The sequence below is a fragment of the Phyllostomus hastatus genome, unplaced genomic scaffold, assembly GCF_019186645.2.
Source record: "Phyllostomus hastatus isolate PE091 unplaced genomic scaffold, TTU_PhHast_1.1 phas_contig_209, whole genome shotgun sequence".
In the NCBI taxonomy this organism is placed as follows: Eukaryota; Metazoa; Chordata; class Mammalia; order Chiroptera; family Phyllostomidae; genus Phyllostomus; species Phyllostomus hastatus.
The window spans coordinates 9039139-9055733 of record NW_025333735.1 but is presented as its reverse complement, the minus strand read 5'-3'; the positions used below and the strand labels follow the sequence as shown (position 1 = coordinate 9055733).

At 34.0% G+C, this 16595-nt stretch overlaps 1 protein-coding gene across 1 annotated transcript; it reads left to right on the top strand.

The window, feature by feature from the left end:
* Window positions 1-535: 535 nt before the first annotated feature.
* Window positions 536-16006, top strand: LOC123816542 (interferon-induced protein 44-like). Its single transcript, XM_045835562.1, has 9 exons — window positions 536-632; window positions 2267-2751; window positions 3185-3233; window positions 3969-4164; window positions 6314-6466; window positions 8205-8376; window positions 13011-13111; window positions 13396-13570; window positions 13732-16006. Exons 2-9 carry the CDS (start codon window positions 2277-2279, stop codon window positions 13770-13772), a joined length of 1362 nt encoding a protein of 453 aa, XP_045691518.1. The 5' UTR covers window positions 536-632; window positions 2267-2276; the 3' UTR covers window positions 13773-16006.
* Window positions 16007-16595: the final 589 nt, after the last annotated feature.

The window sequence follows — 16595 nt, the reverse complement described above, 5'->3', positions numbered from 1 at the left end:
GGGGGGAGTAGTGCAGTGCCTTCTGAATAAATTCAGAAAAACCTGAATCTTCATCTGTTTGTTCCAGTGCAAAAAGACTTGATTTTGAATACCAGACAACTTCATCACTCCGTTAGCTGAGTGGCTTTTGGCAATGTCACTTAATACTCTTGTTTCATTTCTATATTTTAAGAAGGAGGGATACTAATAGTGTTTAATGAGTAAGATTGTTTTGAGGAGAAACTAGAAAAATGCATGTAATTGCGTGGTGCTTAGTTGCATGGTGCTAAGTACATGGTTAAATGCCTAAAAATGGTAAGCTATTAGTTTTATTGTACATTTTTATTAATAATTAACATTTCATACATGCTTACATGTGGGCTACAGAGGGAATCAAAAATCATTTTCATGTGCTCAGCAGGAATCTTATTTTTTTTTCGGTTTTGTTTTCTCTGCCTCTTTCTGGTAAGGAAAAAGAAACTTATGGCTCTTGGCATGCTGCCAGCTGATCATTTGCTGCTTTGAGTTTCAGTTTCCTTCCTTTCAAACAGGAAGGCACTGGGTCTCAGCAGAACCTTCTGTCTCCAGTGTGACTTCTACATAAGCCAGAGAGAGCAGCTGATCGTCCATTTACATCTAATTCTTAAAAACAGGTAAGTGACTTCCTGCCATCCAATGATTTCTAGCCATGTTTGAAGAAAATGGCCTGTTTTTCTTACTTTGAAAAAAGTTTTTCAGAATGAAATTTCTGCTAATGATTATACTTTTATCTTTCATGTTATGCTTTTTAAATACAATTTATAAACATAAAGAATTAGTTACCTCTAGTATAATCTCTATTTTGTCTCATTGCTTCAATTAGATGTATTTTCTTCTAATTCTTCCTTCAAGTGTGTATAACTTGCTGTTAAATTTATCCTTCAATTTTTTAAATTTCAGATTTATAGATTTTTAAGTCCAGAATTTCTTTTTGCCTTTTTAATTTTTTTCCATTTTGCTGTCAACCATAAAATCTTACCTTTTAATTTGAACAAACCAAACATGGTTATTTAAAGCTCCATGCAGATAACTCCAGTATGTATTTGGGTTTGTTATTCTGTTTTTTTCCTTTCTGTTTTATATCGTACTGTTTTGTTTGCTGGCCTGTGTGTATGATCAGTGTGAGGCACTGCATATTTAAAATAAAAAGATTATAGAGATAATTTGAAGCTAAAAGTGTTTTCTTTGTTTAGGCAAGATTTATGTTGTATGCATTATGCAGCTAGATGCATTAGCAGTTTTCATTGATCTTAACCACGTCATAGATTGAGATTACTAGAAGAAGGATTAAGTCTACTTGCAGGCCACCCCACCTCACTCCTTTCTGGTGCCTCTTCAGAATCATAACACATAGCCTGAGAGGAGAGTTGCCAAGGGTCTTTCTTGTTGTGCCCTATTTCCTTAGTTCTATGAGTCTAGCAAATACTTTGGTTAATTTCTCAGCATCTCAGGTACCTCTTCTAAAGTTTACAGATGCACCTCAGGGAAGCGTACTCCCATATGCCAATGTTACCTCTCTGTATTCACTTTTTTCCCAAATCTTAGCCAATAAAATAATTCAGAACTGTTTTGTTAGCTCTGCAATGCTTTCAAATCTATGTATTTTATAGTTTATCCTGAATTTTCAATTTTTCTCATTGAAAGAATTGGCATATGGCTAATGCTCCATTCTGCCATCTCAGGCCCTTCTTATCAGTTAACACTTTTCATAGTTTAGTTTCTTTCTTTGTGAGTTCTTTTCTGTATAAATTCCTCATTTTTATGTTCTAATTTATGGTCTGGCAAACTATGGCCTGTGTGCCAGCCACCTGTTTTTGTAAAGAAAGTTTTATTGGAACACAGTCATGCCTGTTTGTTTACATATTGTCTGTGGCTACTTTTGCATTACACCGGCATAGTTGAGCAACTGTGGCACAGACCTTATAACTACACAGCCTAAAATATTTAGTACTTAGCACTAAGAAAAAGTCTGCTGATCTCTATTCTAATTGATTAATTTTTCCTTATTCTTTTATCCAGTATGCATTTCATTTTGTCTACTGATTTAAAACTTTAATTATATTTTTATTTTTAAATTATCTATTTTTAATACATACCTATTATTGTTTCATTCTATTGCCTTATAGTTCAAATAACATATTTTAATTAAGTCAGAGAAAAAAATAACTACTGGAACTAGAAGCAGATATTTGTACTCTAAATCACTACACTATACTTTTCTGTTAACCTATTATTGTTTTCCCATTAGATTCAGAATAATGGGAGTGACAACCAGATTGACATGGAATGAGGAAAAAAGTCTGCAAAAGCTGCTTGGAAGTGTTTCCTTGAGTCTTCTTTATAAATCCAGTGTCCATGGATATTCCCTTAGTGAGATGTTTGCTAGGTGCAGTCATCAGGGGTCCACTATAACAGTGATTTACCTTCCTAAAGAAATTGTTGGGGTCTTTATCCATGGGCACTATCCTACAATGAGTGTAAATTTTGGAAAACCAGACTCTTCCTTCTATTTTTCATTAAAAAATGATGAAACTGAAATAAAAACTGCATTTTTAAATACAACACTACAAATGGATCATAAAATACTGAGGGCTTATCACCCTAATTTTAAGAACATTTTCTCCTTAATTCCAAGTGATTCCTTAGTTTCTCTACATCCATTGTTAGTAAATGGATTAGGAGTAAATTTCAAGGCCTCAAAATATTTGGAATGTGAAGTTTTTCGAGTTGAAGGTATGTTAAATTAGATAACCTTATATATTTGGGAGACTGGAAAGTACAGGCAGCTTTGAGCTAAGTAAACTGAGAAGTGTAAGTGGAGAGATGGAGATGGAGAGGTGGGGGGTGAGGAGAGAGAGAGAAGGACCAAGAGACCTTACTATCAGAGCAGGCCTATTTTGACACATGATCCCTTTTTTTTCTGGTCAGTCCTAAAACTTCTAGGCATAGTCATGTGAGTTTTCAGAATGAGTTAATGTGTTGAGAAGATAATTTTTCTTCTCTTCATTCTCTTGCCAACCCTAACTTCTAACTGAACAGCTCAGCCCTGGCTGAGACAAGCACACTTAATGCCCTATTTGAAAGGTAAAATTAGCCATATTTAATTAGACTTTTATAAGGGAACTAAGAAGTTTAAAAATTATGATGCTATGTTTATTTCCTGTAGGAATTGAGGATGGTAACGGCTACATAAGCAGGATAACAGGAGCCGCACAGTAAGTTAGGTTCTTGCATTGTGTACATCTCATTTCATTTAGACCAATTGTATAAATGGCACTGACAATGAAAGAGAAAGATAAAAGCCACTTGGAGTGATAAAAAATGAATAATACTGTTCCTGACATAATATGTTCAAGGCAGTTTAGCACAATAGCAAAAGCAAAAACATGACCAACTCTGAAACTTTCAAAATCCACTTGATGACAATTTAATATCAGGTTTACTTTGGACTTGTTATATTGAAAATTTTCCAGACAGAATCTAGATGACTATTTTAGATAATACCTTTGAATCTTTTCCTTAAGGATAAAGATTTTTGAGATCTTCAGTAAATTTTAAAATTAAAGCCCCTTCTCCCCAATTTGTAGGTAAATATCTGCATTACATATATTTGATTTTGATTTCTTCTTAATACAATATATTTACTGAAAATAATAATTCATTTTCATTGTTGTTGATATTTTTTATTAGATTTATGCTGTCTAAGACTAATAGATCGATAATGATTTGGTTGGTCCTTAATGTATTTTAGTCCCATGTAGAAAAATGCATTTTCTTCAAGCACAAAACACAAAACCTAGACCATTCGCATCATATGATAGAAGTTAACATAAAAATAATAATTAAGTATTTAAGATATACCTTTAAAATGGGAGTAAAAATCTCCTGAAGAATTACACTGTTCTTTATGGAAGTTTTGCTGTTGTTATCTAACTACTGTATTTTAATAGGCATAGACATAAGCTCCTAGCAAACCTCAGAGCCTACAAACCCTCTGAAGATTTGGTTTCAGAAATTCGTATTCTTTTGCTGGGTCCAGTTGGGTCTGGAAAGTCCAGTTTTTTCAATTCAGTGAAGTCTGTTTTCCAAGGCCATGTGACTCACCAAGCCGCTGTGGGGTTCGATAGCACCAGCATTACTGAACTGGTAAGTTTTTTTCAGAATTTCCTGGGGATTTTTATAAATTACAATGACTAGTTTTATTTTTTGCCACTTTCTCTCAGAAGAGTAACTTCCTCTTAATCTACAAATAAATGCTATATCAAATGTAAAACAAGAGTAAAAGGTGCATATGAAAATTGCCTACATGACAGGTATATTATATGGCAAGTCTTTCCATTTTTATGGATGCAAGAATTAGTTAAATGAAGCATGATTTTGGGACTTGTAATAAATAGCCACAAAATTATAAAAATTTTGTGGAATCTTCATTCATTGTATTTAGTGTATATATTTACTCATGTGTCAAGTGGCTTTATATAGATTAAAATGATTTTTCTCTTTTTCTAAATAAAGGAATGTGAACTATATAATACCACAATTTCCCATTATATGGGACAATTCTATAAGAAATGATGAACAGCAAAACAGCAATTCACTTTTGTGTGTCAGACTTCAAAGGGTAAATTTATAAATACTCCTATAAATACTATCTTACTTATAATCAAATATATTTAAGGAAATAAAATCTAATACCATTTTAAAACAGTAACTCAAAAGATCTACAAATTATGGTGCAATATTTATCTAGAAACTTCCATTTTATGCTTCTCAAAATATCATTCAATCAAAGAAAATAAAAAGAACAAACAGAAAATTTCATAACCAAGCTATATTTATCTATAATTGCTACAACCTTATATTGTCATCTTCTGCTTTGGAATATGCTGTGTACTGTCAGTGCAAAATTTAGCATAAGACAGTAACTGCTCATTTTAGTTGTGTCATATTCAATAACTGAAAGCATTTTCTATGATTTTTTAAGAATCACATTTTGTGTTTTTATGTTGCCCATATTCTATTCACATGAGTGGCTTTATTTTGATACATCTGCATAGTAGTAACAATTCAATACGTTAAGCATTTGATTGAAATGTCTCTGTTTTCTAAATATTATGTTGGCAATAGAGACCTAAATATAAATAATACTTAGTTTCTTCATTAAGGGATCTTAGAGATCAATGTAGGTAATAAAAAGTTTCATTCAATAGATGCTTTAATAGAGGTACTCATCAGGACAGAATTTCTTTCTTTTTATGTTGTAAACTCAGAAGGCATTGCTTAAAGTTAAGATGTAGATGCTGAACTCCAAATGAAATGCAAATACTATATAAACTTTAAGAATATAGGACAGAATATTTGTAAGGAAAATAGTATTTTATTGCTCAGAGACCTGATCCTTCTTTTTGAAGAATTGAAGTTCTTAGTTGGTGTGAAGGTTGTGGGTTATTGTTAAACTGAAGAATTGAAGTTCCCAATAAAAATCAAAGGAAGAAATTAATAGTCAATGAAACTGTGAATGTGCATATTGATCTTAAAATGTAAATGTCCTTACATATGTAATTCTGATGTATTGTGTAATTCCTCGCCTGTTGAAGAACCAGTAAGTCCCATTCACTCGGATCCAAATCTCCAATGGGATCACTCCTAGGCATTTTATGGGCCAGTGGGAGCTCTTGACTTCATCAAAGTTTGCAATAGGTCATGGGGGGCTTCTAAACTTCCTGGTGTGAAATGGGAGAATTGCGATTAAAACGTCCTCTGATGTCTCTTCCAAATCATCCTTAGTTGTCTATGTTGGAAGTGTATTTGATCAATAGGTGAACATTTTTCAGAATGCTTCTGAAGAATTCTGTTGGGATCAGATTGAGTGTGTTTATTTAGGAAAGGTTTGTTAAAGTAGTGCTCCACAGAATGTGGGTTTGAGCCTTAGCTGGGGTGTGTACGAGAGGCAACCAATTGATGTTTCTCTTTCACATGGATATTGCTCACCCTCTCACCCCCACTTCCTGTCTATAATCAATGAAAGTATTCTTGGGTGAAGATTGAAAAAATTTTTAAGGAATATTTAAAACTTTGATTTTTAACCTTTATGTTAAATATTAATAAATATAACCCATATTAAATATTTGTGGGGCCCTTAATCATATTTAAGAGTTGAAAGTGATCCTGAGATCAAAACGTTTGAGGACAATAGTATTAGAATATTAACCAGTCTCTGGCCTTCTTATTGTCTTGTCTTGAATGCTAATTGAAGAATGCAATTTTATATTTGATATATATATATTCTTTACAGTATAGGATATATTCTATTAAAGATGGAAAAGATGGAGAATCTCTGCCATTTAAGTTGTGTGACTCCATGGGGCTGGATGAGAAAGAAGGAACAGGATTGTGTATGGATGACATACGCCACATCTTAAAAGGCTGCATGCCAGACAGATATCATGTAAGAATTCTAATCTCTAGAGAATTTCAAATAACTTTTATCATGCATTTTGTTGAATTTTTACTCTATAAGGCAGTTTCAACTATTATAAGATGATTTCAACATTAACTAGCACCACTGTACTTTAAATGGGTAAGTATTCATGTAAGCACAGTAACTGCTCTTCTTTTCTATACTATTAAGAAATATAGCCAGAAGGTAGGATTCCACTTCCAGGTAAAGGTTATGAAGAGATTGTGTTTATAGCATACACTTTAATCTCACACTTTTTTGATCACTTAGGCAAAACATTGGAGCAATTAACTGTTTTTTTGTTGAAGCGTGCTATTATACTAAAATATTTAGTCTTTATTACTTAAATTCTACTTGAATAAGTAGATCCAAAGGTCAGCTCTGCCACTAATGAGATGCGTGTCCATAAACTTGTCTCTGTAAGTCTGTTTTTTTCACATGTGAAACGTATTGTAGGTAATAATAATGCCCATCTCGTAGGGTGTCTGAAAAGATAAAAGAGATGATGTACTCTTAATTCTCAAAAATTAACTATCACTATTATCTTTCTTTTAGATATTGGGAGTAATACAATTAGCCTCAATTTCTAAACAATGACTTCCTTTGACTTTAGATTATGCTTAATTGGAAACCATAGCTATGTATTCATTTATTCAAAACCTCATATTTAAAAACTAATTTGTGTGAGACACTATGATAGTTACTAGACACACATAGTTGAATGAGAACATAATTCTTATCCTCATGGAGCTCACCATTTAAGAAGAAAAGACATAGGGAGGAAGAGCAGAGCAGAAAGATAAGAAAAATCATGAGCATGAACACCTTTATTTTTCACAGAAGAGAAAAATGAATCCTCTCAGTCCAGCGTTGAAACATATATTGGCCCTGGCTGGCATAGCTCAGTGGATTGAGCGCGGGCTGTGAACCAAAGTGTCGCAGGTTCGATTCCCAGTCAGGGTACATGCCTGGGTTGCAGGCCATGACCCCCAGCAACCACACATTGATGTTTCTCTCTCTCTCTCTCTCTCTCTCTCTCTCTATCTCCCTCCCTTCCCTCTCTAAAATAAATAAATAAAATTTTAAAAAAAGAAACATATAGTTAAATAATAATTAATCAATCTTTTACTATGCTTTATAATCTGTGTTCCTAATCCTAGAAAGATTATTGTTTTATGGTATAGTGATATGAACTTGGATTTGAAATTTGGTGTTTCTTCTGTTTTATTTCAGTTTCTTTCTGTAAAATTAAAATAAATCATAGTATTTAGTTTAAATGGAACTTTTAGTATATTTTTGTCTCTTTTTCTCTATTTGTTAGTTCATTTAAGTATACAAAATGCTTAGAGAAGAGTCTTAAATGGTGTGTGACATTGTTAATGGTAGGTTGTTTTTTTTTGAGACTCAGATTTGTAGCCTTTTTAAGAAAACATTATTTGTACTTTCCTAAAGTATTTCTTTCATAGATAATGTAAATTGTGGATAATTATAATTTTTTACCAAAGTAATGAAGTGGTTTTTCTATAAAAAAGATATAATGGCATTGCGATCAGAGTGGGGAGGAAATACAGAAGGGTCACCACTAATAATCTGGGAAAGGGAGAACTGGGGGAAGGGAGAGTTTTGGGTTGAAAGTTAGTGGTGGTCACATTTGAAGCATGAATTTTGTCTTAAAGAATTCAATAGAGACTCTCTAAATGTTACCTTATATTTGTTTCTCTAACAGTTTAGTCCCCAGCAACCAATTACATCCAGACATCCTAGCTTCATCACCTCTCCATCACTGAAGGACAGGATTCATTGTGTGGCTTATGTCTTGGATAGCAGCTCTATCAACATTCTGTCCTCTAAAATGGTGGAAAAGTTAAAGCGAGTTCAAAAAGAAGTATTAAACTGTGGTAAGTCTCATTTCACTTATAAAAATGTATTTTGAAATAATCACAGATTCATAGGAAGTTGCAAAGAGGTTATGGAGGGGATCCATGTATGCTTCATCCATTTGCTAAGCCCTGGGTGGTTGGTGGCAACAGCAGGCAGACAACACCCACAGCCTTGACTGAAGGAAAGGCCATAAACCTTACTCTTCAGTCCTTAAAGACTAAAATGGCCATGTGTTTTTGTCACGTGTGATTTTCTTGTGGCTTGATAGGGAAATCACCTCCCCACATTATGTGAGCAGACCAAGATGATCAAAACTTGGAAACTGACACTTAATTTGTGTGTATAGCTCTACATCATTTTATCACATGTATAGATTCATGTGACCACTACAATCTAGATATAGAACTACTCAATCACTACAAAAGTCTCCCTTATGGTACCTCCTGACCCCCCATCATCCTTAATTCTTGACAACCACAAATGTCTTCTTTCTTGTTATAATTTTGTCATTTTAAGAATGTTATATAAATGGAATTATACAGTATGTCACTATTTGACTGTTTTTTTTTTTTCACTCAGTCTCATATCCATGGAGGTCCATAGTAGTTGTTATGTGTATCTAGATTCATTCTTTTTTACTGTTTAGTAGTAGTCCATGGCATATATATAACACAGTTTGTTTAACATTTTGATTACTTTCAGTGTTTGGCTATTGCAAATAAAACTTCTATGAACATTAGTGTATGTGTTCTTCAAATTTGTTTTTTTTAATCAAGACGAGGAAGCTCTTTATTCCTAATTCTCTGAGTTTTTATTGTGATTAAAAGGTGTTGAATTTTTGTCAAATAGTTTTTCTTCATAGATTGACATAATCATGGGGTTTTTCTTTAGGCTTTTTTTTTTTTTTTAAACAATGCCATGCCTGTAATAGGAAACCAACCAGTTTAGATTTTATTTATTTTATTATTTTTTTTTTAGAGAGGGAAGGGAGGGAGATAGATAGATAGATAGATAGAGAGAGAGAGAGAGAGAGAGAGAGAGAGAGAGAAAGCATCAATGTGTGGTTGCTGGGGGTTATGGCCTGCAACCCAGGCATGTGCCCTGACTGGGAATCCAACCTGAAACACTTAGCCTGCGCTCAATCCACTGAGCTATGCCAGGCAGGATTCCTTAGGCATTTAATATAATGGATTACACTGATTTTCTCTGAAACTTGAGTTAACCTTGTCTCCTTAGAATGAAACCCATGTATTCTTGGCATATAATTCTTTTTATATAGTGATGAATCCCATTTGATAATAGTATATTAAACATTTTTGCATCTATATTCATGAGGGATATTGGCCTGTAGCTGTCTCTCTCTTTTTTCCCTTAGGTTTTGTATCAGCATAATACTGACCTTATAAAATGAATTGGGACGTTTACCTTTGTCTTCTATTTCTGGAAGAGATTTTGTAGAATTGGTGTTAATTTGTCTCTAAATATATTTATTAGAATTCTCCAATGAAACCACCTGGACCTGGGGATTTCTTTTTCAGGAGTTTTTAAAATAAAAATATCCATTTTAAAATTGTCATAGAGCTATTAAAATGATCTATTTCATGTTATATGAGTTGTGGTAGGTTTTAGTTTTTAACTTTAGTCTGTTCCATCTACACTGTCAAATTTATGTGTGTAAAATCATTCATAGCATTATTCTTTTTATGTCTGAAGGGTTTGTAGGTATATCCCTGTGTTCTTCCTGATAGTGGTGATTTGTGTCTTCTGTTTTGTTTTTGTTTGTCAGTATTTCCAGAGGTTTGCCAATTTTATTGATCTTTTCAGGAAATCATGTTTTTGCTTCTTTGATACTTTAAAGTGTTTTTCTGTTTTTAATTTATTTATTGATGTCTCTTTTTGTGATTTCTTTTTCTGCTATTTTAATTTTATTTATTTTTAAATTAGATTATATTTTATTATTTATGCAGTTTATGATTTCTTTCACCTCCTTGATTTGGGTGTAATTTGCTCTTCTTTTTTTCTAGTTTCTTGAGGTAGAAACTTAGTTTATTGTTTATGGGCTTTTCCTCCTTTCAGTTACAAGCATTGAGTGCTTACATATTTTCCTGTCAGCTGAAAGGAAAATATGTAAGCACTCAGTGCTTGTCCCACAAATGTTGGCATGTTATATCTTCATTATTATCCAATTTAATACATTTTTTATTTTCCTTGAGATTTCCTCTTGACTCATAAATTATTTAGCTTAATTTTCAAGTACTTGAAGTTTTTCCTGTTATCATTTTGTTACTGACTTCAAAATTTATTCTATTGTGGTCAAAGGACACACTCTGATTTAATAATGTTTTGAAGTTGGTTTGTGGCTCAGGATATAGCCTATATTGACAAATGTTCCGTAAGTGTTTGCAAATAATGTATATGATGTTGATTTTTGGCATGCTTGACAAATGTCAATTGAATTAGATTTTCTTGTTTTTTGGTGTGACGAGTAGTTCCTGATTATATTGTGGATATTTTGAGCACTATAATATGAGACTCTGGACCTTGTTTAAGTCTTGTGTTTCTGCATACCTCCTCTGACACTAAGCTGGTGGGAGCAAAAGTATAGTTTCCCTACCAGGATTTGTTTGACACATCTAAGAGGAAAGAACATTTTGTTTTTGTTTTTGATAATGTTTTCTACACTTATACCACAGGGAGCTAGGAGTCTCATTAAGCCTGGGTGAATGACTAGTGGTTAAAGTTTCAGTTTTTTACTTGGGCCCCTTTTACGCTGGTAGAAAGTGAGAGGAGCACTTTATACTGTAGTTTAGGTGGAAGTCCAGGATTCCCAAGGGGCCTCCACTGACATCATTGAGGGGGGTCTAGCACACTGCAGGTATAAAGGCCCTGGTTTCCTACTTGCTCTTTTGTGATACTACTAATACTCTGGGGTGGAGGTTGGAGAAAAGAAGAAATATGTTTATGGATGAAACTAATGTCATTTCTGTGGTGTTTGGCTGGGATAGAAGAGCTGTTGTCTAAAAGTTTTCTGTCTTGCTAGGTTGTGGCTTTTCTCATACTTTGGCTAGAAAGAACAGGCTCCCCTCCCCTCCCCTCCCTCCCCTCCCCTCCCCTCCCCTCCCCTCCCCTCCCCTTCCCTTTCCCTTCTTTTCCCTTATTTTACTTTTCTTTTGCCAAATCCAGTTGGCATTTCTTAGTTGCAAGGTCGGAATATAGTATTTGAGAGGAAAGAACATTTCCTCTCCAGCAGCTAATATGGGATACATGAAGCAGAAAGAAAACTTAAGGAACTCACTACTACATTGTTCCTTGGATCCCAAGGTCCCTAGTCAATCTGTCTTCTTCTCTTCACCTTTCAATCTTTGCATTTAATTTATATATAGTATTCCATGTTTTTAGCTGTACTTAGCAGGAAGAAGGGTGTATCTCTTCCAGTTGGTCCAGAACTGGATGGCAGTCCTCTCATTGGACTTCCAAACATTTTAGTGTGAAGACTTGTTTGGGCATTCATACTCCACAGCCTCATTGTTTAGTATATCAATAGAAAGACCACTTATATTTAGGCTCTGAGAAAAGTCTGTGCAATTTAAAGTGTACAACATGGTCTTAGTGGTTAAGTAAACCTACATTTTTTTAACATAAATTTTGATCCTTGGAAAGTTAACACAAGTGCAATAAACTTAATTTTTCTCTTGTAATAAGCATTAGATATGCTGAATATAAGTATATAAGCATTTAAAATATCTAAAATCATGGTACATTGGGGTAAGACTGAGTTACAGACGTGCTCAGATTTGAGGTGAGTTTTCTAAGGACATATGGCTGGATATCACATTGGGTGGCAATGCTTATAACTGTGCTGACTTAGAGGCTCTAAAAAGATACTGCATTAATTTGGAAAGGGAGGAATTGCACTGAAACAGAAGATGGAAAATAAATCATATGTGTCAGTTGAGTCCTGCCCTCTATTAGAGGCCAGGTTTTAATTGGCCAACTTTTTTAGTTATTCATCTGGGACATATATGAGAGGAAGACAGCAAAGGCCATCATTTAGTAATATAAATCACAAACAGAAGATTTCTGTCAGGGGGAAATCCAAAAAGCCCTGGTAAAGGAGCCTCAGAGGTATCCTGGAAATCTCAATTTTTCCCTTAAGAAGCAGTTGTTTTGTTACTAAGGCAGAACTTTGATTATGTTAGAAGTCCAATGAGATTTATTCACCTTATCTCTGTGGTGAGAGGGAGAAGGGAGGAGGTCCTTAGAAATGAGAAAACAGTACATTCTGTTTTTATAAATATACACACACAACCCTCCTCACTTTTTCTCTCTCTTGGGGTTTCTTTTAGTTCTCAAGACCCAGCAACCACTCTCCCTCCACCAACCAGTTTAAAATAGACTATTGCAATGGAATAGCTGCTGACTACAACATAGTGTGGACTTAGTTGCATTTAGAAATAATCTGTCATGTTGGAAGAAAAAGATTATTTCTCCTACTAGGAGAACTTCACGTCTCATATTGAGATGTGGGTGATATCTCATTCTGTAAATATTAAAATATCCTACAAAGAACAGATTTTGTGCCTATTTAATTAGCTTGTCGACACATTGCTCACTATGAGATAAAAATAACTGATTTATCTATTTGATATAGGTATACAACAGGTAGCCTTGCTTACTAATGTGACAAATTACCAAAAAGTTCTTCAAGATGACTTTTTAAACATGAAAAAATGTGTGACTTCTGAATACAAGGTAAAGAACACTGTGTGTAGCCAGCTGTCATTGAAGTAGTGTTGTATTCTGTGTTTGTGTGCACACTTGCACTCACACTACATATTCACAGGCAAATAAAGAAATGGATCAATTATCTGGTTAAATCAAGTTTATACCTCATTTTTAAACTGTAATTATCTGAATTATAATTAAATTATGTAGAGAATTTATCTAGCCATTGCTTTTTTAAATTTTTGAATTGTATTTAAATTCAGTCAAATTGCAGATATGGCTTATATTAATTAAATTTATTTTTTCCACAGATAATGCAAGTTCAAGAAATGCTACACATTCCTACTTCTAATATTTTGATGGTTGAAAATTATACTTCAGAATTAGAACTGAACCCTTTAAAGGACATCCTGATCCTCTCTGCTCTGAGGCAGATGTTACGAGCTGCAGATGACTACTTAGATGATTTGCCTTTTGAAGAAACAGGTAATCTGGCCCCTTTATGCTTTTCTCATTATGCACTGGTTCTTTTTGAAAAACCCTAAGCTATACCTCAGTTGGATGGCTAGCATCCATCTGCCTGCTCTAGTCCTAACAGCCATGTTAAGATATGTGCTTTATTTCTACTTTTTTTGTTTTGTTTTCAGATGAAGTTGTGGGAATGTCCCAGCTCCATATGTGTGATTAGTTGCCCTGATTCTGACACTTGGCCCAAACATGGATTGGCAAGCCTCAATCAGAGTTGCTCTCTGCTGCCAGCCTCTTTGAGACTGTGTTCATCATGCTTTGCCTTCTGTCCCTAACAGCATCTGATAGTTCATTCTAGAATCAGTCTAATCTCAAGGTTAAAAGCCAACCCTAAGCAGTGGTGGGCCAAAATATCCCTACTGTAAACCACCCTTCTTATTTCTGTACCATTTGCAATTTAATTTCTGTGACACATTCTTAAACCCTCCTAGTCAAATTAACTATTTCTTTACCTATTAATTTATAACACTTTAATTAACACTCTATGTGAGTAGTATTCATATTGAATAATAACTGTACAATGACTACACAGATATTTGCTTCCCTAAATAGGCCATGAATACTTTAAGAAGCCAGGTTTGGATTTTACTTATTTTTGTGTTCACAGAACTTTACACAGTATCTGGCAGGAAGCAAGCATACCAGTCATTATGCATCCCCTTTGACCTTCCCAGAATGGCAATGTGTACTTAAGTTTTTCTCCTTATAAAAAGGAAGACTAGGAAACAATGAAACGCTAGAAAGAGGAAATGGAAATAAAGGAGAGTGAATGTTTCACTTATAACTGAATGAAAATAGGAATTGAAGTTAATTAAAAAAGAGCAAACATTTCTTAAGGACTTAGATTCTTTTTCTGTGAAAAAAATAAATTTTCTTCCCCTAAGGAACTGATGCCTGATTTCCGGTAATTGAATTCCAAACTATCCTAACCATGTCTCCAAAGAAGAGTTATCAAAATAAGATTACTAGTGCATGTCAGTTAGAGGTTTGTCATATACAAGTGCTCCCAAATGATTCTAAAATCCTTCAGGAAGCTATAAAAGTTAGGGCTATAAATAAAGAATACATGAATTCATGAAGATATATTTCAGTTTTTTCCCCTAAAGCAAACTTCACTCTTTTTTCTAAATTTCTTAGACTTTTTCAAATGAATATGTTTTGCTTCAATAGTTATTTATAGTAAAGCAGTCTAATTTATGTTTAATCAGAATTATTGTCTTCTTTGGGAAGTCCTGGGTAGTATGAGGGGAAGAATTCCTTAGAGATAGTTACTAAAAATATTTCCTAAAGCAGTGCTTCATGTGAAATTGTGCTCAAATGAATGTTCAAGAGCCATGATGCAGTGGAAGAGATAAATGGAGTCTTTAGATCTTGGAATAGAATCATCATAGATATTGAGGAGTAGAGCCAGAGCAGATATTGGGAACAGAAGTAAAGTGGCAGCCAGGATGGTTATGATGTGGATCTAGGGAGTAATAGATCCAAAAAGTAAGGTGTGTTCATTTTCACATAATCCAGAGAGGGGGATGCTATAACTATATTTCTTTGAGAGAGATTGAAGGTGATTTAAGAGCCACCATTGTGCTCACCCACTATGGGGCCATAATTAATCCATTTCCAGAGTGGTGCCAGCAAAAAATATAGGCAGAAACAGGTTTTGCTAGAGGCAACATTTGATTCAAGGTGTAAGTTTTTTTACTTATTTGAAGGGGAAGCAGGGAGTACCCTTACAAAGGAGATGACAATTCTGAAAGGAAGAGCAGTAATGGAGAGATGAAGAGATTAAAAAATAAGGGATTACCCAGGTAAACTAACATTGTTTGAAAGTATAAATATTGAGGCTACCAAAAGTTTCCATTTTTGTAGTAAAAAAGGTAGTGTTAGATAAATGATGTCACAACTTCTGATCCTCTGGCTCTGTACTACTTTGGGAACATTTAAAAATCCAATGGAGTTACGTGTATATTTGGAATTTAGGTTGGAAAAGATGACTGGAGGGGGGTCTCAAAAAGAAAGAAAATGAATAAGTGGAACTATATCATACTACGAAGCTTCTGTGCAACAAAGGAAACCATCAGCAAAATGAAAAGGCACTCTACTGAATGGGAGAAAATACTTGCAAATCATATATATTATGAGGGGCTAGTATACAAAGCATATAAAACTCATGCAACTCAGTAGCAGAAAAACAAACCATCTGATTAAAAATTGAGCAAGATAGTTCATTATAGGTGTATAAAAATACCACCAATTTCTGAATATTAATCTTGGTTCCTGTTACTTGACTGAATTCATGTATCAGTTCTAATAGTTTTTTGGTGGAGTCTTTACAGTTTTCTATATACAGTATCATGTCACCTGCAAATAAAGACAGTTTTACTTCTTCCTTTTCAATTTGGATGCCTTTTATTTCTTCTTCTTGTCTGATTACTATGGCTAGAACTTCCAGTACTGTGTTGAATACGAGTGATGAAAGTGGGTATCCCTGCCTTTTTCCTGACCTTGTGAGAAACACTATACCATATGACTTCACTTATATATGGAATCTAATGAACAAAATAAATAAACAAACAAAATAGAAACAGAATCATAGATACAGAGAAAAGACTGACAGTTGTGGGGGGTTTGGTTGTGGGCTAGGTCAAATAGGTGAAGGGATTAAGCAAAAAAAGTACAGACATCAAAATGGTGATTATGAGAGGGAAGAGGATCAGGGGAAGGTAGAAGAAGGAATAGGAGTGATAAATAGTGATGGAAGGAGACTTGACTTTGGGTGGTGAACACACAGTAAAATACACAGATGATATATTATAGAACTGTATAGCTATAACCTACAAAATTTTATTAACCAATGTTGCACCAATAATTTCAATAAGAATATATATTAAAAATGAGCAGGAGATCTGAATAGACATTTTCCTAAGAAAGACATACAAATGGCCAAAAAATATATGAAAAGATGTTTTACATCATTAATCATGAG

Excerpts from the sequence above, each read along its gene's own strand:
- LOC123816542 (XM_045835562.1), top strand. The coding sequence starts at position 2,277 with ATGGGAGTGACAACCAGATTGACATGGAATGAGGAAAAAAGTCTGCAA. Across the intron at positions 8,377-13,010 it reads AAAAGAAGTATTAAACTGTG|GTATACAACAGGTAGCCTTG; the intron begins GTAAGTCTCATT and ends TATTTGATATAG. Across the intron at positions 13,112-13,395 it reads GTGTGACTTCTGAATACAAG|ATAATGCAAGTTCAAGAAAT; the intron begins GTAAAGAACACT and ends TTTTTTCCACAG.